At 39.5% G+C, this 21,624-nt stretch overlaps 1 protein-coding gene across 1 annotated transcript in view; it reads left to right on the top strand.

Annotated features, from left to right (window-relative positions):
* Positions 1-3,509: 3,509 nt before the first annotated feature.
* The window catches only part of YTHDC2 (YTH N6-methyladenosine RNA binding protein C2), a 32,979-nt gene continuing 14,864 nt past the window's right edge, over positions 3,510-21,624 (top strand). Inside the window, exons 1-15 of the mRNA XM_080637834.1 lie at positions 3,510-3,790; positions 4,164-4,254; positions 7,461-7,657; positions 9,379-9,578; positions 10,164-10,330; positions 13,656-13,758; positions 14,992-15,148; positions 16,755-16,862; positions 17,967-18,115; positions 18,507-18,642; positions 18,987-19,113; positions 20,124-20,189; positions 20,926-21,104; positions 21,276-21,372; positions 21,456-21,543. Of these exons, the coding sequence (XP_080493960.1) occupies positions 3,610-3,790; positions 4,164-4,254; positions 7,461-7,657; positions 9,379-9,578; positions 10,164-10,330; positions 13,656-13,758; positions 14,992-15,148; positions 16,755-16,862; positions 17,967-18,115; positions 18,507-18,642; positions 18,987-19,113; positions 20,124-20,189; positions 20,926-21,104; positions 21,276-21,372; positions 21,456-21,543 (2,046 nt within the window). The 5' untranslated portion in view covers positions 3,510-3,609. The remainder of the gene's footprint in view (positions 3,791-4,163; positions 4,255-7,460; positions 7,658-9,378; positions 9,579-10,163; positions 10,331-13,655; positions 13,759-14,991; positions 15,149-16,754; positions 16,863-17,966; positions 18,116-18,506; positions 18,643-18,986; positions 19,114-20,123; positions 20,190-20,925; positions 21,105-21,275; positions 21,373-21,455; positions 21,544-21,624) is intronic.

Genomic DNA, 21,624 nt, shown 5'->3' with positions numbered 1-21,624 from the left:
ATCTGCCAAGCCTCACAGTCACCTAGTTCTTACCTTTTTCTTTTTTTAAACTAATCTCCCACATCTTCTCTAATCTAGCTAAATTTCCTAGTTGGCACTTTTATATTTTGCTCTCATCGTGTATGCATGCTTCATGCAGTAGCTTTCTTTGTGGATCAGGAATTTATCCATTCCTTATATTCTCTTTGCTAATGACCTGAGTTCTTCCTGCTAGCTTTTCCCCTCCTGGGAGATCAGTGGTAGTTACTTTTTGTGTCTTCAAGACAAGTCTCAACAAAACCTAGTGCAGTAGTTTCAGACTTTGATTTTCTGATTTTCACTTGCACCAGTTCCTCCTAGCTGGTAGGGACAGCTGATATCCTAGCTGTGGTATGGCATCCAAGACAGTAAAACCAGCTGAGTTTGCTGGTTTGTATCATGATCCACATCTAACTTTTAAAAAGTTTTATCACACTGCTCTAAGCTGTAGTTCCCCACATCATGGTGTCTGCTACGAATTATGTGGCAGTTCACTCCAGCAGCCATAAATGTGAATTTCAGATGGCAAAACCAAACCAAAACAAACAAAAAACACCACCAAAACAACAAAACCCAACCAACCAACCAAGTTAAAAACAGAGAACAAACTGTGCCGTAGAAGGTACAATCCTTCCTGAAGTGCATTTCCACTGTCCCTGGCAGGAAGGGCACACGGTGTCCAGAAAGTTATGAAGAGAGAACAAAGATTCTGAGATTTCCACTGTTTTTATCAAAGAGAAAATGTTACACTAGGTGAAGACCTGGCTGAATGTAGAACACTTCCTTTGCTGGCTGGCACAGACCTGTATGTAAAGGTCTTTTCTCAAAAGCCTGAGAGAAGACATAACTAATGGGAAGCTTGACCTGTGTTACCACACTATGAGGCATGCTGTATGCCACACTAGTATGGGCATGTTTGGATTCCATGGGCTCCAGAGAGGATGCTGCCACTCCTCCTTCCACAGGCCAGTCAGCTGGAGGGCAACCTCAAAGGTGGTGCAGAATCACACTTAGTATTTTCAGAAGTAAATTCACCAGAACAGAAGACCAGTTTGCACAGCTGCCCCAAGAAGTGGGCTAACGGCACTATTCTGCCCTCACTCCTTTCTTTTCATATACTTAGTGCAGATCGCACTCTCGCAGTACCCAGGCAACGACTTCTCAAGAAAATCTTCTTCCTTCTTCACTGCAGCATGGAACTACTCTGTGTTCAGAAGACTTTGTTGCCCAAATGCTGACTTCTGTAATCTGTATCAGCAGCTTGGAAAGAATGATTTATTGCTTGTTTGAAGTGGTTTTCAGGTATATTTATAGTGAAAACCAAGCAGATAGCAAAAAAAAAAAAAAAAAAAACCAACAAAAAACCAAAACAAGCAGCTAGTAAAAATCATGCTCAGTGTGCCAGTACTCGCTTATCTTTACGATGTGTTAAATTCAAACACTATTCGTTGTCAGAGACTTTACTGAGTCAGGCTTCCTTTTATTTCACTAGTATTTTATGAGTTCCTGTCTTAAACTCCTGCAGGCAGATTAACATCTAGTGTAATGCTATAAACAGAGTTAAATTACCTGAGAATTCAGGCTGCAGCTTTATTTTCCAGCAGGAGTATGTAAAAATAGTTCTTTCTTTCTCCTGTGTATCCCCACTGAATACTTTGAGTCATGTCTTTTTATCTGAGTGACTCCACTTTTTTTTCTTTTTCACCACACTGAAGACTCAACACAGAAATAAAAGTTGCAAGCTATGTATTAAGAAATTTGTCATGCAGCATGCACTCAGGCTTCATTGTGCTCTTAACTATATAGATGAGACCTAACTTAACAACTAGTTATCATCTCTGTGAGCTGTTATACACACAAGGTTACAAGTTGAGGTCAGAATAGGGCCTCAGGAATTTTGCAGAATCACATGGGGGTTTTTTGTAGAAAGGCAAGATGATGCTGTTAAGACATACATGAACTGGTAACAAAACTGGGCTTGTAATTAAACATTTCTGACATGACTCTTTCAAACAAGTTATGATCTTTTATTACTGTTGATACTAAGAAGGATGGAGAGACATGAATTTGATGACTGGACCACCCTATGGATAAAGAATTGGCTGGATGGCCACACGCTAAGAGTTGTAGTCAGCAGCTCAATGTCCATATGGAGACCAGTGATGTTCCTCAGGGATTGGTGTTGGGACTGATTCTGTTCAACATCCTTCGTCAGCGACATGGGCAGTGGGATTGATGCACCCTTAGCAAATTTGTTGATGACACCAAGCTGTGTGGTTCGGTTGACACACTGGAGGAAGGAACGCCATCCAGAGGGACCTTGACATGCTTGAGAGGTGGGCCAATGCCAACCTCATTAAGTTCAACACGGCCAAGTGCAAGGTCCTACACCTGGATCAGGGCAGCCCCGGGCACAGCTACAGGTTGGGTGGAGAAGTGACTCAGAGCAGCCCTGTGGAGAAGGACTTGGGGGTATTGATGGATGAGAAACTGATTATGACTCAGTTTTAATGTGTGCTCACAGCCCAGAAACCAACTGTGTGCTCGGCTGCATTGAAAGGAATGTGACCAGCAGATTGAGGGAGGTGATCCTTCCCCTCCGCTCTGCTCTGGTAAGACCGCTCTTGGGAGTACTGTGTGCAGTTCTGGTGTCCTCAGCATAAGAAGGACATGGAACTGTTGGAGCAAGTACAGAGGAGGGCCACAGGAATGATAAGAGGCCTGTAGCACCTCCTGTATGAAGACAGGCTGAGAAAATTTGGGCTGTTCAGCCTGGAGAAGAGAAGCTATGTGGAGACCTCATAGCAGCCTTCCAGTATTTGAAGGGGGCCTATAAGGATGCCAGAGAGGGACCCTTCATCAAGAACTGTAGTGATAGGACAAGGGGTAATTAATGGGTTTAAACTTAAACAGGAAAGATTCAGTTTAGATACAAAGAAGAAAATTCTGTACTCCAAGGGCAGCAAGACACTGGCACAGGTTGTCCACAGAAGCTGTGGCTGCCTTATCCCTGGCAGTGTTGAAGGCCAGGCTGGACGGGGCTTGAAGCAACCTGGTCTAGTGGAAGGTGTCCCTGCCTGTGGCATGGGGGTTGGAACTATATGACCTTAAGGTCCCTTCCAACCCATTCTGTGATTCTGTGGTAGGAGGAATCCTTACATTGTTAAGCTAAACAATTTAACTTTTCATATTATCATAAATATGATGTGCTTTGACATGCCAGAGCTGAACATCGCAAGAAAAGGCTATAATGAAGTAGCATTAAGTACCTTGGTTGCTGACGTAGGGGCACAGAGTTCGGGCGGGGCTGCTGGCCTCTGAGGGGACGAGGGCGCTGCAGGCGGGAGATGAAGAGTCGCGGACGCTAACGGAAGGCGGGCACTGCAGGTGGGCGGTTAAACGCCGCAGGAGCCGCCTTTCGCCCCGCCCCCTACAGGCTCCTACTTGCGCGCCCTGTCCCGCGCGTGGCGTCACGAGGCTGTGCGGCCCGCGTCTGTCGCTGCTCTGGTGCTTTGCGCTCTCGCGTTCGCTTCACAGTCTCCTCAACACCACCTGACGCCGCCTTAGGCTGTCGCCACCGGTCGTGAGGCCATGTCGCGACCCAGTACCGTCTCCCCACGGCAGGCCGGTGGGCGTTCGGGTACCCCCCCTCCGGCCGGCCCTGCTGCGGGCTGCGGCCGACGCAAGAGGCTGAAGGATATCCGCGTTGACGAGGAGGTGGAGATCGCGGTGAACCTCGCCCTGGAGCGGTTCCGGTACGGAGAGGAGAAAGGTGCGTTGCGGCAGCCCGGCCGTAGGGGAAAGAGGCGGCGTGGGGCAGGTGCGCGCCGGGCGGGCCCGTGGCGGCCGGCGGCCTGCGGACTCCTGATTTGGGTCGGCATCGAGTGAGGCCTGCAGCGGGGTGACGGGCATCTAGGCCCAGAGGCTCGGTATTGGTTCAGCAGCAGCAGGAGTTCCTCAGCCCGTTCCTGCCCGAATACTTCGCTTGTAGATACGAGTCGTAGAATAGTTAAGGATACCGTAATTTTGTTGTTAACGGCAGAATATGATAGATTTGGAGATTGAAAAACTCGTAACAATTGAGTTAATATGTCAAGGATACTGCATGCTGTGTAGTTAATTTGCTTTTTTTGATACCTTTCTAGAAATGGAATTTCCTTCTTCTTTCACTAGTACTGAAAGAGCATTTGTTCACCGGCTCTGTCAGTCTCTTGGGCTGGTATCTAAAAGTAAAGGGTAAGTTGGAGTCTGATTTTTATTTATTTTAATTTTTTGGTGCAAATGTATGACTAGTGTTAAAAATACCTGTGTTTCTAACATATCCTGTGCTGTTGCAGGGAATAGTGCTAGAGACAAAAGTTTAAGAAGTAACATAAACCCAAGGATATTTGTGCTTTGCATTATGTCTACTATGTCTACTAAAAACACTTGTGATATGCATTGCCTTTGTTTTGTGGATTTCACGGGTCCATGCAAAAGTCTTATTACCAAGATCTGTTCTGTTTTTCATGCACTATTGTTTGCCCAGTGGTTTTGCATAGAGTCTCATACCTTGACAGATAAAGTGTAACCTGGAGTAGCACGTCCAAAAGAATTTTTCTGTTGAGAAGTGCAGAAGAGGGTTCATATGCAAGCATGGTAACATTTCTTTTTCTTACCCTCCTCTGATCTTTTGAAGATAAAACCCATCTTCATTGACCTGATGAGCTTGCTTGAAAGCTGAGAATCTGGCTCCTTTGGGAGTTCAGGTGCCAAAGCAACAGGAAAGGGAAAGTTACAGGAGGGTCACATATAACTTGTCTCTGTGTAGACTTTTGTTAATCTGTAGCAGCATTTGCTGCTCCTCATTTTTGGTCATACTTAATCTTGAGTAAATACAGATAAGTGTATTCAGCACTGATTGTGTTGAATGTATAGCTTGGTTTCAGAAGACCTTATTCAAGTATAGCGCTGTTCCAGTGTGGTTCCACTCTCAGAGTGGTATAGCTGATTTTTGCCACTGGTGCCTCAGACAGTAAATTTGGCTGAACTTGCATATCTTTGCAGCATATTTTGGAAACACAGAGTGCTGGACTTGTCAGATGTGTGCAGATGGTTAGCAGGAACATGCTTAGGTTGTACAGTGCCTGTGCTTACAGGCTGTACAGGTGTACCAGGTAAACCCTTCTTGAATCCATCTTGATTCTTTTAGGAATCTGCAGCTGTCTCTGAGTGGTTCCCTATTAGATTCTGTAGTATTATTGGTAATTGTTTACATAGACTATCTCAAGTTGGAAGGGACCCATAAAGATCGAGTCCAAATTCCTGGTGCTCTCAGGACTACCTAACACTAAACCATATGACTTAGATCATCATCCATATGCTCCTTGAACTCTGGCAGGCTTGGTGCTGTGACCACTTCCCGGGGGAGGCTGTTCCAGAGACCACCCTCTCAGTGAAGAACCTTTTCCTGATGTCCAGCCTGAACTTCCCCTGACACAGCTTCTTGGTGTGACCTTTTGTGAACTTGTGACCCTGAGAAGTCATTTTCAAAGTGTTGATACATCATTGTAGCCCAGGCACAAGATAGTTCAGTTTCAAATGTGTTTTCAACAGTACTTTGCATTTTAGTATCAGAGTTCAGTCTGAAAACAAATGCAGTGTTACGGTTTGGACTTTGGCTGTAATTCTGTGTTGTACATTTTTGATAATTAACACCCTAGGAGTCTAATTTGTGTTACTGAATTTCATTAAGGCTTGGAATATCACTGCAAGGCTGCCTGTTTGTCTGTTATGTCTATTTGTTGATAGACATAACATAGTGATAGGCTTTTACAGAAAGGTAAGCAGAACAATGTTACATTATGGAGGCCTAATCATAGGATTATGCTGGATGTACTCATCTGAAGTTTGCAGTGTCTGTGCTGTACTACCTTGTGTGAGTGGAGGGTGTTTTTTATGGGGGATATTGTGGATGCTTCTGTTATTTTTGTGTGTGTTATGCTACATAGGACATTATTTGGAAGTTTGTAGATACAACATTGTATGTGAAAATAATTTGGCAGCAGTCCTGAAAGAATCATAGAATGGTTTGGGCTGGAAGGGACCTTAAAGGTCATCTAGTTCCAACTCAGCTGCTGTGGGTAGGGCCACCTTCCTCTAGACCACGGTGCTCCAAGCCTCACCCAAGCCCAGCCTTGAACACTTCCAAGGATGGGGCATCCACAGCTTCTCTGCACAGCCTTTGCCAGTATCTCACCACCCTCATAGTGAAGGATTTCTTCCCTATATCTAGTCTAAGTCTACCCTCTCTCAGCCTAAAGCCATTCCCCCTTGTCCTGGCACTACATGCCATTGTAAAAAGTCCCTCTCCAGGTTTTTTGTAGGCCCCTTTAGGTACTGAAAGACTCTTGTAAAGTCTCTCCAGAGCCTTCTCTTCTCCAGGCTGAGCAAGCCCAGCTCTTTCAGCCTGTCTCCATAGCAGAAGTGCTCCAGCCTTCGCAGCATCTCCATGGCCTCCTCTGGACTCACTCAACCAGGTCCGTGTCCCTCCTTGTGTTGAGGGCCCCAGAACTGTATGCGGAACTGCAGGTGGGGTCTCATGGGAATGGAGCAGAGAGGGAGAATCCCCTCCCTTGACCTGCTGGTGTTGTGGTTTAAAGTCAGTCAGCCACACAGCCGCTCTCTCACCCCCCCCCTCCTCCCCCCTGCTCCCAAAGGGATGGGGAGGAGAATCAAAAGAAATGTAACTCATACGGGTTGAGATAAAAACAGTCCAGTAACTCAGGTATAACACAAAACCACTACTGCTGCCACCAATAATAATGATAAGGGAAATAGCAAGGGAAGAGAATACAACCGCTCACCACCTGCCGACTGATACCCAGCCCAACCAAGCAGTGATCTAACCCTTCCGGGTAACTGCCCCCAGTTTATATACTGCACATGACATGCTGTGGTATGGAATACCTCTTTGGTTAGTTTGGGTCAGGTATCCTGTCTGCTTCCTCCCAGCTTCCCCTCCTCCCTGGCAGAGCATGAGACTCAGAAAGTCCTTGGTTGGAGTAAACATTACTGAGCAGCAACTAAAAACACTGGTGTTATCAGCGCTGTTACCAGGCCAAAAGTCAAAACCACAGCACGGCACCAGCTACTAAGAAGGACAAAAATGACTGCTACTGCTGAGCCCAGGACAGCTGGTTATGTTCCTTTTGATGCAGCCCAGCGTACAGTTGGTTTCTGGGCTGTGAGCTCACACCAAAGCTCTTACTGAGTTCATACTGAGCTTCTTGTTGGCCAGCACCTCTAAGGCCTTCTCCTCAGGGCTGCTCTCAAACTGTTCTCTGCCCAGCCTGTATTTGTGCTTGGGACTTAAGGTTTATGGTTGAAGATCATTAAATAGATCTAAATAGGTTGCATATTCTGAAAGTACCTTTTTTTTTTTTTTTTTTCTCCTCTGCCAGAAAAGGAGCAAATCGATACCTGACTGTGAAGAAGAAGGATGGATCAGAGCTAGCACATGCAATAATGACTTGTGTCTTGGCTCCCAGTACAAAACATGCTGTTCAGAATTTAATTCAGAGATTTCCTGTAACAAATAAAGAACGAACAGAACTTCTACCAAAGACAGAGCAAGGAAATGCGTGTGCTATTGAATCTGGTATGTTCAGTGAGTCTTCTGATACGCACTTGTGAATCAGCACTGCATAAAAAAAATTCAGCAACTCACAACCCAACTACAAAACAAACCCCTTTCTTTTCTGTCTCTACCATCCCAAATGACACCCTCCCCCACCACAGACTCATTAATTTTCTTGACTTTCAGTTGTTAATATAGGGTCTTTTAAAAGTGATGTCATGAGGAACTTAAGCAGTCATAAGCAGTCATGTCACCCATGTTCCCATGTCTCCCCTGTGCAAAGTTAACTTTTGAATCTGTACTCCAGTTCCAGGCAAATTTATTTGGAAGTACATTTCTGAAATGTGAGGTCCTACAATTTCCATGAAGTGAGATGGGAAGAAGAAGTGTTACCGTGACTGTAAGAAAACCCTTACGAGAAAATGAGTCTGGCTCTTCTTAAAGAAATTGATGGCCTCCCAAAATAACTTGTGGGGTTTTTTTGTCATTTTCTAAAATAGATTTGATCCCTCTGAAACTACTGTATAGACTTCTTGATTTCTACAGTATGAAAGAATTCAGTGGAAGGCAAACTTCTGATATATTATGGGTTTTTTTAAACAATGCTTTTAACAAGATTATTGCTTTAACAGTTATGAGTCTAAGAGTTATGTTGTGTTTCTGTGTGCAAAGCTGGGTGTAGTGCACGCAAAACACTTGTACCAGTATGCCTTGTTCCGTTGGATATTTCTGACAACATTTCACGCTTTAAGTGCTTCGTTTGCTAGTTGTCTTTTTCAGTTGTTTCAGTTGTTTAATAGGATTGTTTAATGAACAGAGCGAAACTATAATAAAAGCAATTCCTTAGGGACGTAAGGCATAAGGTGATGAATACTGTAAAATTTATCTTTCTTCTCCAGCATGTTTTTTGGCTCTTTCATCTGTTGGCCTGTGTCTGTCTTACGAAGACAGTGCTTAAAATTTAATATATTAATCTGTTAATCCCATTAAATATGTATAATTGAATTTGCAACAAGCTCTTCATTCTTCTGGAAAAATAATTATTGAACAATTGTAGAATAGCATTTGCGGTACTGAATTTGAAGTAGTCTTCTACAAAGATATGTGGGTGCTTTGGCTACTTAAGCATTGCTTTCTAATACATGACAGTGTGCTGCATGGGTTCAGTGGTTTAAGTACAGCGTGGTTCAATCTGTATGGTAAGACAAATCTCATGGACTAGAGCAATAGGTTATGTAAAACTGACTGAAAGGAGGTCATAAAAGACCAGGGAGGATATTAAAGAAGGCATATGAAAAAGGAGTTTTCTTTTTTAAGAAGATCTGCTTGTCAGTTTGGAGTAACTTAGGGACTTAACTGTACGGTGAATATTTCTAGACACAATATGGAGGTGTGAATATGTAAACTTGTTAAAAGTCCAGGAAAATATGCCAGGCTGCTTTTCTTAGGTTTAGTTTCTATTTCTGTTTTTGCTCTTCATGACCTTTTTTGACTTTGAGCAATGCACTGGGATAGTTTGGTTCTGTTTAAAATATCTATGAAAGTAAAAGCTCATTTGAACAATATTTCAAACATTGTAACAGAACATGTTGTTACGAATATGGCTTTTAAATGTGTGATGGGTTTGTTGCTTCATTGGTAGGGGTGCATATAAAATCAGGAATATTCATTTTTATGTACTGTTTGAAAGCAGTGTTTTAGTGACCTTTTGTATCTAAGTAAATTGATAACTTCTTTTACAGAAAACAGAGAAGTGAACAAGACAAGTGGACGACTGAACAATGGTATACCCCAGGTTCCAGTGAAAAGAGGGGAATCGGAGTTTGATTCCTTCAGGCAATCCCTACCAGTTTTTGAAAAACAGGAAGAAATTGTCAAAATAATAAAGGACAATAAAGTTGTTTTGATTGTAGGAGAGACTGGATCAGGAAAAACTACTCAAGTATGTTTCTTTAATGAAATAACAAAGATAACAATATTTATACAAAACTAATGCAATTTTTATAATATTTCTGTAATAAATATGGGATTTCTTTATGCTAGTTTTGCTGTGTAGTTGAAAGTCGTGTGTTCTAATTCATTTTCTTGCTTTTGAAATAGTATGCCAGCAGATGTGTACTAAAAGCATAATAGTTCTGCACAATTTTCTGATAGATACTAGTTTTTCATTAAAATAGTATACAATATTGAAGGAAAGGTAGCTATGATTTTCCTTAGCCCTTTTCCTTCCAAAACTAGTTCTGCTCTTAATGTCTAGAGTAGAATATTATTGTGTTAAAACCATTTTTTTTTTTTTTTTTATAGATTTTTCTGAAGCAGGAGAGGAAAGCTTTTGTACAACATTTGTAACTTTATAACAGATTAAACTTAAAATCAGAAATCTATTTTCAAGTACATTTGCAATGATAATTCTATAGTGAATTCTTTTGCAACCTGTGTAATATTGAGATGCAGTTCAGTTGTTTCACTGTGGTAAACAAGCTGTCTTCTTCAAACTAAAAAGTAAATTTAAACCACTTCTTTACAGATACCTCAGTTCCTTCTTGATGACTGTTACAAAACTGGAACTCCTTGCCGTATATTTTGCACTCAGCCAAGACGCTTGGCAGCAGTTGCTGTGGCTGAAAGAGTGGCAGCAGAAAGAAGAGAAAAGATTGGCCAGACAATTGGTTATCAGATCCGATTAGAAAGCAGGTACTGCTTCTTAAAGTCAGTTCGTCTTATGTTGGTATCTTTAGTCTTGTGTACATTGATACAGCCTAGCAAATAAAGTATAGGTAGGTTATGTTATTTCAAGACATGGAATATTTAAGAGTGAGAAGGACATTGTCTGTCCTGTATTTTGCAAGTTCTTGTAGTCAGTTGTCTTTAAGTGAATTGCTGGTGCTTTGTCTTGATTTCTTTTGGGGTGTTGTGTGGAATTCCTTATTTTATTTTCAGATCAAGTCTACACTTTCCTCTCTTTTTCTGCCAACTTCACAGATAATGGATCCACAAGTTCTGCAGGCTTTAACAATAGATAGGAAGACTGCTGTGCTGTAATGAATGCTGTGTAGTGAAAGTTCATAGGGGATGTAAAAAGGAAAAAACCAACATTTTAATATTGAGCATTATTTACCAGTATAGTTTGGGTAAAATTTACTCTGTTTCAGCTTTGACATTTAAAGCATGAAGTGACACAAAAGTAGAGATTTCTAAGTCACCTGAGGAATTTGTTCCTAAAGGAGAGCAGGAATTGATGAAAGTCTGACGGTTGTGTGCAGTTTCTACATTCTGTGAACTGTGAAGGTAGCAGGATTTCCAGGAATGAGCAGCAGTTGACCTGTGAGTGAGAAGATGGCAAAAGGTACAGCTGTTGCTTGTATGGGTGAAGATACCATGTAGCTAATGAAAATTAGTGTGCTCAAACAACAAAACCAAGTTAAAGAATAATTTTAATACGTGTACAAAAGCTTACAAGGCTATTAAGGGATTAAAAGAACTAGTAAAGATGAATTGCAAATAAACTGGATGGTTAATATGTGGAAGTATTATGCTGGCTGAAGCAGAACAACATATAAGTCAAATTAAAATGGAAGAATTACTGGAAGCAGTGCAGAAAATCCTACTTAAGAAGAATCAACAGATTAAGCTCAAGAGAAAGATCAAAAAAGAGAGATGGCACTATTTTCAACTTCGGCTGGAGGTATTTACAATGATGATTTCTAGAAGGCTACTGAAGAAGAGAGAAGAGTAGAGATGGATAAAGCAAAGGAGGGATGAATTCCAAACTTGGAAAGAAATACACATATAATGTGACTAGGAGCTCACATCTTCAGGGAAAGAACTGTAGAGTACAATACAGAGCAACTTGTTGGTACTTAAGGTGGCAGTGCTGGAGAAAATAATGGCGATTGCTGGTTTTACTTGCACAGCTAACTCTGCCACAGGTACTAGAATAGTCACTTTTTAAGATTTCGAAGTTCTTGAAAAAGCATTTGAAAAAAGGATCAGCTGATCTCTTTGTGATTCAGTCATGTGCAGTGTATTGGGTTTGCTTGGCAAGGTTTTGGTAGAAGGGGTCTGTCTACCTGTGAGAAGCTGCTAGAAGTTTCCTCCATGTCCAACAGAACCAATGCCAGCTGGCTCCAAGGGAGACCCATCGCTGGCCAAAGACAGGCCTGTCAGTGACAGTGACTTCTGGGATAATGTATTTGAGAAGTGGGGCGTGAAACACACCACAAAAAACCCCAACCAAACTGCAATTACAGCTGGAGAGAAGGGTGAGAACACATGGCAGAAACAGCCCTGCTGACACCTAGGTCAGTGCAGAAGGAGGGGAGGAGGTGCTCCAGGCACCAGAGCAGAGGTTCCACTGCAGCCCATGGTGAGCTAGGTTGTGCCCCTGTAGCCCAGGAAGGTCCATGGTGGAGCAGATTCCACTTACAGCCCATGGAGGACCCCACGCTGGAGCAGAGGGATGCCTGAAAGAGGCTGTTATCCCATGGGAAGCCTCTGCTGGAGCAGGGTCCTGATGAGACCTATAGCAGCATGGAAAGAGGAGCCCACACTAGAGAGGTTTGCTGCTGGACTGCAGGGACCCATATTGGAGCAGTTGCTGAAGAACTGCAGCACCTTAGAGGGACTCGTGTTGGAGAAGTTCATAGAGGACTGTCTCACGTGGGAGGGACCCCACGCTGGAGCAGGGGAAGAGTGTGAGGAGTTGTGGTTTAATCTCAGGTGCCAACTAAATACCAAGCAATCACTCACTCCACTGATCCCACACCAGATGGGATGGGGGGAAGAATCAGGAGAAGGTAAAACCTGAGGGTTGAGATAGAAACTGTTTACTGATTGAAGTAAATACAATAATTAATAATAATAATAATAATAGGGAGCAAAAAAAGAGACTAAGAATAAAATTCAGGAAAAACAAGTGATGCACAATACAACTGCTCAGTAGCCACTGACTGATACCCAGCCTGATCCAAGCAGCGATCAGTGCCTACTGGCATGATGTGCTGTGGTAAGGAATACCCCTTTGGCTAGTTTGTGTCAGGGGTCCTGTATCTGCTTCCTCCTGGCTTCCTGTGCCCCTCCTCACTGGCAGAGCATGAGAGACTGAAAAATCCTTGATCAGAATAAACGCTACTGAGCAACAACTAAACATAAGTATGTTATCAGCATTGTTCTAAGATTGAAGCCACAACAGCACTGTGCCAGCTACTAGGAGGAAAAGTAACTGTCACAGCTGGAAACTAGGAGAGAGTCCTCCCCCTGAGGAGGGCTCTCAGGGGGATAAGACAACGTGTGATGAGCTGGCTGCAAGCCCCGTTCTGTGTCCCCCTGTGCCACTGCAGGGGAGGAGGCAGAGAATCTGGGAGTAAAGCCCAGGAAGACAGGAGGGGTGGGGGAAATATTTGGGCTTACTTTTCATTATGCTACTGTGATTTGATTGGTAATAAATTAAACTAATTTCCCCAAGTAAGATCTGTTTTGCCCATGATGGTAACTGATGAATGATCTCTCCCTGTCCTTATCTTGACTCACAAGCCTTTCTTGGTATTTTCTCTCCTCTGTCTAGTTGAGGAGGGGGAGTGATAACAGGAGCTTTGGTGGGCTCCTGGTGTGCAGCCAGGGTCAACCCACCACACAGAGGGAAATAAAAGACTGTATCCAAGCATATGCAGAAGATCTGTTTCTCCAATGCAGTCCATACTGAATTTTCCAGTAAATTAAACAACATGCAGAGGTTCTCAAGGTTCTGTTTCACTTGCTTATTTATTTATATAAATTTAAATCTCACTTTGTTAGTAAATCCGTTGTCTTTTTTGGAGCATAAGCACGAAGGTTGCTTAGGCACTCTCTGGGAATAGGCATAGTTTAAGAGAAATAGTGTGCATGGATTCTTTGATGAGAGAACTGTAATTCTACTTCTGGTGAGCAGCTGTTAAATCCTTTAATTTTCAGTAAGTGGTGGAAAGCTAGCCATGTTTAAATGGTGCAGGAAACTGAAGAATGTTTTTGGACTGTTCAATAGGGTTTCTCCAAAGACACTGCTAACATTTTGCACTAATGGCGTACTACTTCGCACACTGATGGCAGGAGACAGCACTCTGTCAACTGTGACACATGTTATTGTGGTAAGAATCCTGTTGTATTTCATGTGAGCTCTTGCAGTGTGTGTTACTTGTTAGTTGGAAGGTGAGATCTTAGTTTTCTTTATTAATCAGCTGAGCATATAAGGTGTTTTTGTTTGGTTAGAATCTGAAATAACATTGGAGCCTTACTGAATCTTTATTGTAGCATGTACATTTTTGATTTTTTAAATTTTTTTTGGGGGGTAAAAGTGTCTTATTTTAAGTCCATGCCGAAAATTAATTTTGGAATCATGATGCAGTTTTGGAGGACAGAGCTCTTAAATTTTTTTTCTGAACTGTCTCTGTCAGAAAGCAGAAAAGCCCTAGAGAGGCTAATGTAGATACATGATTCAGTGTAAGTGTGTGAGAATTTCTTGTATCATGTACTTGTTTTAGCAATATCAGGTTTGCAGTCTGTTTGTTTGTGCAAATGTTTTGAAGATAATGAGTCATCTAATTTTGAGCAAATTATTTAAGTGTATTTGTTTACATATATGTATGCAAATATTTCTATTGTGGGGTTTGATAAATCAGTGGAACCAGAACGTTTACCACAAGTTCTTCCCTGCTGAAGATAGAAATTCATAATTTTAGATGCTTGTCTGTTAAACTAAATGGAAAAAAGTATAAGAATGATTTATACATTATTGGCTTCAGCCTAAAATGTTGTGCTTGTATCCCTGCTTTGTAAGTTCATAATATAAACCAGAACAGAACACACCAGCAAAGATGATTAATCAGTCATGTGCCTTAACTGATGATAAGATTTGTGCATGACTTAATGGATTGAAGCAATTTAACTTTTTTCTGATTATGTGGTATCATACATTTCTGTAACTGTTCATCAATTACAAAGCGAGAATTTATTAAAATGAGATGTGCAGGATTTGGGTTTGTATTACTATATTGAAAATGAAATTACAATACAAGAATTTGAAAAGTTTCAGAAATTCACTTTAACCTCTGAAATCAAGGTATATGTGGTTGTGCATTACCAGTGCAGTCTGCTCTGGTGTCTTTATAAAACCTCTTGAAATATTTTTTTACTTCTGGATAGTTTTTAAAAAAATTCTCACTTAAACTAGACTTACACATTTTAGTACATCTATAATGTACTGGCAAATTACCTATTTCAGTTTTTTTTAAAAGTTCATATTTCTAAAAAGTTATTATTTTGGATCTGTGATGTTTACCTGCTATTTGTTTTTTGTTTTCTGTTTTCCCCTTTTGTTATAGGATGAAGTACATGAGAGGGATAGGTTCAGTGACTTCTTGTTAATAAAACTGAGAGATGTGTTGCAAAAGCACACTAATTTAAAACTAATCATTTCTAGTGCTGCTCTAGATGCAGATCTCTTTATTAGGTATTTTGGAAGTTGCCCAGTAATACACAGTAAGTATTTATGTAAACTCTTAAATCTGAGTATGCCTGCCCTAAGACTTAGAGATCTTATTAAACTGTAGTAAACCAATCTGAGTAAGGGAACATAGATTTATGTTCCCTTTTTTTATTCCTCTTCATCCTCCTGGCTTACAGATTTTCGCCATGGTTGACCTCCTCTGGCACCTTGCAGTCGTTTTTTAACAATGATGTCAAAGTGTAACTGTTTTGAGAAGAAGGTTTTAAGAGAAATGTTTTCTTTTCAAAACAGTCCAGTAGACGGTTTGCATTTCAGCCTTTTTTAAGAAGTTCAGCAGGCTCAGGACATGGATAGGATCACTTTCTTTAGAATCTTCTCTACAAACGATCTGTTTATTTTAGTGAATGTTCCTGAAAAAGAAGTCTGGTGGGGCTTTTTGAAGATTGAAGTGTTTATTTCTAGTTCCCAGTTCTGAATTTCTGCCTAGTAAAATCAGGCTTGTAGATTGCTGAAGAAAAATCTGGAAATTACACAATTTCAATGCTTTCCAAATTTTTCTTTGGAGAAGGGAAATCTGAGTTATAATTGTTGTGTGGCTTTCCAGTTTATTCTTTTTGTAGCTTCCTGTTCATTTGTTCATATGTTTATGTAGGAAATTCTGATGGCCATCTCTCCAGTTTACCTGAGTGGTTATATTGTTATCACATACTAGTCTTCACAGACTATAATCACAACTGAAAAGATACTTTCCCTTTTCCAATGTTGAGAATTAAGAATTAGTAGAGGGTTTAGATACTTTGTTAATGTAATGAAAAATATTTAATCCTCCTTTGACAATGTAGCTGACAAAATCCTGACCACAGAAAACAGCATTTTGTAGTTGTAGGTTCCTGTGGTACACAGAGTTTATGATCAGTGTTGGAAGACTTCCTCTCTGACAGCTTCTAAAAGTATGTGAACTGTAGCTTGCTCTTTCTGAAAAAAAAGTCCTGAGTGGTTTAAACTCAGCTATGGCAAATGTTTGCTAATGGACAACAAATCAGAATCTAGGGATTTTAATTCTTCCTGTAAAAAAAAATCCTTTAATGTCCATAAATAAGCTCTAGAAAACAGTGATATTGAAAAAGAAATCAGGGTGAATTATTAGAAGATAAAGACCACTGGAATGTCTCATTCATCAGGAAGTATCTAGTCAAGAACACCAGATTTGTTTGAGATGATTGAGGAAACTGAGAGAAGTCCCATCTCCTCATACACTCCTCATGAAATAAAGTAGTTTAATACAAAGGTGCCAATCTGCCTGTGGGATCTTACACTAAAGCTGTATTAATTATTGTTAGATTTTGTAATCCAGGTGGCAGTTTTACACAGTGCATTCTTTTTTGTAACCCTAAACAAAAATGGTTATTTTCTTTTTCTCATTTTGATAAAATTTCAATTAATAACTGTCAATCTTATGAGCATTTCTTGCTGTAACACTCAATAGAATTGAAGAGATCAATGATGAAATACGCAGCTGATGTTTTGCTTTTAAAATGTTGTTTTGCTTTGTGGCCCAGAATTTTAAGAAAATAAACTCCAGTGAAGATACTCTTACAAGACATTTATTAATACTGTATGAATTATTTATACTTTCAGTACAAGGAAGACCTTTTGAAGTTAAAGAGATGTTTTTGGAGGACATTTTACGAACCACTGGGTATACAAACAAAGAGATGGTAAAGTACAAAAAAGAGAAGCAGCGAGGTTGGTGGACTTCTTAATTATTAGGTTTGGCACTGAGTCTCACTGATTGATTGAACAAATAAATAGATTTATTCTCTGTTAAAATTTCACGGTCAAAATATTAAATGAGACACGGTTAGATGACAGCAAGTATCTTTAAGTTCCCAGTGTCTACATTATTGAAGTAGATTATGTAACTTCAAAAAGAAAGTTTTGCACTTTCAGCAGTTACATTCTATTTGCTTTCAGTTGATAAATCTTAAATTTTTCCTCATTATTAAGGAGTTGAATTGCATATAACTTGTGACTTTGCCCAGATGAAAACTGTAGAAGCAGAAGATACTATGTGCTGACTTTTGGGTGAAAATTGAAGTGCAGCCATTAAAGAGGGCATGATTTTGTACATCTTGCACAGATGTGGTTCTCATTAGGAATGTTTTCTTTGCATTCTTGACACATGGATGTGTCCAATATGTATCCTCAGAAGCATTAACACATGTGAATTTAATGTAGTTGATTTGCAGTTGGTTAAGTGTATATATTGTATGAGACATTTTCCTGACAACTGAAAGTAATGATTGTAGTCTGTATTAAAAAAAAAAAAAAAGTGTGGGCAAACCCCAAATCTATAACTTATAGTACTAACTGTATGTTTATTGTGGTGCTTAACTCTGATCACTGTGTATAGAAAAATTCAGTTGAGGCACACTGATGTCTTCTACTGTTTTTTCTACTTGTACACAAAAGTTAGTTGTTTCATGCAGGAGTTGTATCACTTCACTTTGGTATTTCACTTCTGGAGAAAGATCTGAACTGAGCATGGCATAGAAGATATTTCCTTAGGAAGCTCATTTGAATGCACTAAGTTGGAATACTGGAGAGTTAGGGGTTAAGCCCCCAAATAGTGTTTTTTGTGCTGTTGTTATAGCAGATGTTTGCAGTGGTGCACTTCAGGTGCCATTAATCATGGAATATTAGACTGATAACAGAATTCTAGATTAAATAAAAGGAGATTGAATAGGTAACTTTGTGACTTATATATAAGTGGTTTTTGTAACTGAAACAATGAATAATAAAAATGACTGCAACTTTTTAAAACAAACAACAAAACTTTATGCATTCCAGAGGAGAAACAGCAAAGCAGTCTTACCGAGTGGTGCTCTGCTCAGGCAAATAATAGCAAAGTGGAATCTCAAAGGCAAAGATCTGTCCCAAGTGCAATTGAGGAGTATAATCTGTTGGATGATGGTGGTGACACAGTATTTAATCAACTGGTAAGTTTTTCCTTTTGTTGGAAGAGAAGTTTAAATCTGCATTGTATTATTACTACTCATATAAAAACTGTTTTCTAAAGGTGTTACTCTTTTTGTGTATCTAGAATGATATTAACATTTTTAATTTTTTTTTTATTAGCGTGAATGGTCCTAGCTAATGTGTGCTTTTCAGTTATGATGGTTGTACATAGCTTTTGTTCAGATCAAATGGCTAGCCGTTGTTTAAGGTACTTGCATATGATACAATAAATGCTTTCACTGATATTTGAATGCTGTGTATTTCTGGTTGTTACTTTGAAGACTCACTGTTCAAATTCTTCGTGTCTAATATATGAGGATAAAGACCGCTATTGGAGGAGATTCATCTTTCAATGTAGTCTTTTCTCTTCAGGCTGAGAAAGATGTGAATTGCCTTGAGCCATGGCTAATAAAAGAAATGGATTCTTGTCTTTCTGATATCTGGTTGAATAAAGATGTTGATTCCTTTGCTCAGGTGTTCCACCTCATTTTAACTGAAAATGTCAGTGGTAAGTTTTTCATCTTATTGCATGAAAAAAAACCCCAAAACCCTGCACTCAAAATGGCTTTTATTTCTGTGGCTACTCTGTCTCCAATTTCAAATGTTATCTTTTGAATTCTGGTGTGTATTGAAAAAAATTAATAGGGTTAGCAAAATTAATGAGGTTTGTAGATACTTGTTGTTTTGAAGTATTGACATGTTTCTAAAATAGTGTTAAATACACATGAACTGACTAGTGGGATAAAGTGAGGAAACATTTTCTTTAGGGTGAATTTTGAAAGTAATTTTTGTACTACCTTTTGCTGAAAAAATGTTTGTATTAGGTTTGCTGATGTTTGTTGTACTTCTCAGTTGATTATAGGCACAGTGAAACCAGTGCAACTGCGTTAATGATTGCCTCAGGGAGAGGCTTTCTGAGTCAAGTAGAACAACTGATAAGTATGGGAGCAAGTATCCACTGCAAATCATCCAATGGCTGGTAAAACAAACAGATAAACTGAAAGATTTATTTGTCGAGATACAAAGGGGAAACAACTTTCGATGACATCTAAGCTAATTTGCTGATTTATCTGACTGTTATAAGCACTAATGTATTTTGACAGTCTTAAACAATTTCTGACTTCTGTTTATCACATTATTTTCCATAAATGCTAAGTTCAGTTCTTAATTAAACAGTCTCAATATGGGATATACTCTGTTGGTTTCAATGAGTTTGATTTAACACACTGGTTAGAAGAAGAATGGGAATCTTTCTCGCTGTATTGATTAAATTAGATCTAAAATGTTTGGCAGTTTTATTTTAAGAGAGTAACCTATATTGGATTTAAAAATACTGTATTACATGTGCAAAGGTCTCTGTTACATCTGTAAATATGTTGTGTCATGCAAAAAATATGTATGAATGTGTAAAAATTCAGATTTTTGTGTCTTCATATAAACAGAGAACTAAACTAAATAATTGTAGTATGGAAAGATAAGAATTAGGATTCCAGAGGTATGATATGTGAACAATTTCCTGAAGAATGTAATTTAAAAGGAAAACAGAGTGAACTGCATTGTGAGGGGGACAACTCTAAGACATGAAAAAGCCTAATGTTTTCATGCCTTTTTGAGAGAAAGATAGGGGATATGACTTCTCAGGTTGATTTAAAGGAGCTAGTAAAGGGTACTGCAAAAAGGCATGGCTCATCTTGGCACATTGGTGTGTGTTTTTTGAAGGAAAGGCATGTTCTTCCTCATTACTTTCTGCATGTTTGAGGTTACTTCTGTATAAAACTTGGATTTTCTTTTTGTGGTTACCTGGAATCCTCTGCTGCTACACCTGTTCATGCACTTGAAAATGTGAAGTTGCAGATCCAGCAATAACAACACTGATTAAACATTAATGCAGAAACTGATAGTTGTCAGTTGTCTCCTCATGTAACATGCTATTCATATGCATCTTATGAAGTGAGAAATTAATACAGATTTTTATGCACCTCTTTTCAGGATGGCTTTGGACTGGGCTAAACGCTTCGGGCAGACTGAGGTTGTTGACCTTCTAGAGTCCTACAGGTAAGCTATAACAGGGTAAATATAGTTCTAGTGGTGTAGAATTTCTTTGATATTATTAGCACTTATCACCTTAATATGGATATTCCTATCATTATTATATACCTAGGCAGGGTGTGATTATAGTAACTGAAATAAATAGACAGAGGACATGCCCATTCTATACCGTATACCATTTTAATTTCAGATGCTTATTCTGGAAACAAATCTATTGGGTATTGTTGAAACGTGATAGCATATTAAAGAAACTTTATATGAGTAACGTACACTAGGCCATTCAAGAACTGGTTTTCGGTTAACTTACAGATATAGTAGTTTCAGTTTGTAGAGCCCTGTATTACTATAATTTCTCTTAGTGTAGTTTACGGTTTAGGTTAGTGTAATACCTCCTTAACTGTTATGCTAGTGAAGTTTTTGGAAAATACATTTCTTTTAAATAGTTTTCCCTTAACAGATAAACAGATGCTGTGTTTTTACCTTGAGTTTTGTCACATTTGCTTATGGTTGTGTCTCAATAAAGTGTAATAAAGTTAACGCTAAAAATTGAAGTTGTGTGCTTTGCTAAGTTAACACTTAAGTCAGTGAATGGTCATCATAGTTTTGTGGAGATGCTGTTCTCCTACACTTTAAAATTAAAACTCAAGATGAGTAGTCATGTTGATCTAAATTCGAGTTGATGGGTGAATGCAAACCTGAAGCAAACAACCTTGACTCTGACCTATGTATTTGTGTATTTTAGTGCTTCAGTGGAATCTGGAAATCTGGATGAAAGTTCACTGGTCCAAAGAAGTGGTAGTGACCTGGATGCAGAGGATAGAGAACTGTTGAAAGCTTATCATCACAGTTTTGATGATGAAAAAGTGGATCTGGACCTGATTATGCACTTACTTTATAACATCTGTAGTAGTTGTGATGCTGGTATGTATATACACACAGAGTATATATACACACTCCCAATAAATCACTGTGGATTCGGCTTCTGATGAATTGTGCTCTTTTTTCAGTAATTCCAAATAGGTAAAACCTTCCAAGTGCCTAGTATACATAGTGCTGACATATATTAACTCTGCAAACCAACTTCTTTTTTAGGAGCGATTTTAATATTTCTTCCTGGATATGATGAGATAGTTAGCCTGAGGGACCGTATTCTTTTTGATGACAAGAGATTTGCTGATAATGCTCACAGGTAGAACCTCTGATTTTATGGTTGCCTTGAGTTTATACTGTTTCTTTTAAAAATCTTAAAACGTATTCTTTGTCTTGCATTAGATACCAAGTTTTCATGCTTCATTCAAATATGCAGACTTTGGATCAGAAGAAGGTGCTTAAAAGTCCACCTTCTGGAATCCGCAAAATAGCAAGTATCTGAGGACTTTGTGAGATATTATGTTGATCTATTTTGTCATTGCTTTTACAGCTATTACAGCTACTATAGAAT

This window comes from Psittacula echo (assembly GCF_963264785.1).
Source record: "Psittacula echo genome assembly, chromosome: Z".
NCBI classification, from domain to species: domain Eukaryota; kingdom Metazoa; phylum Chordata; class Aves; order Psittaciformes; family Psittacidae; genus Psittacula; species Psittacula echo.
This window is presented reverse-complemented; position numbering and strand designations above follow the sequence as displayed.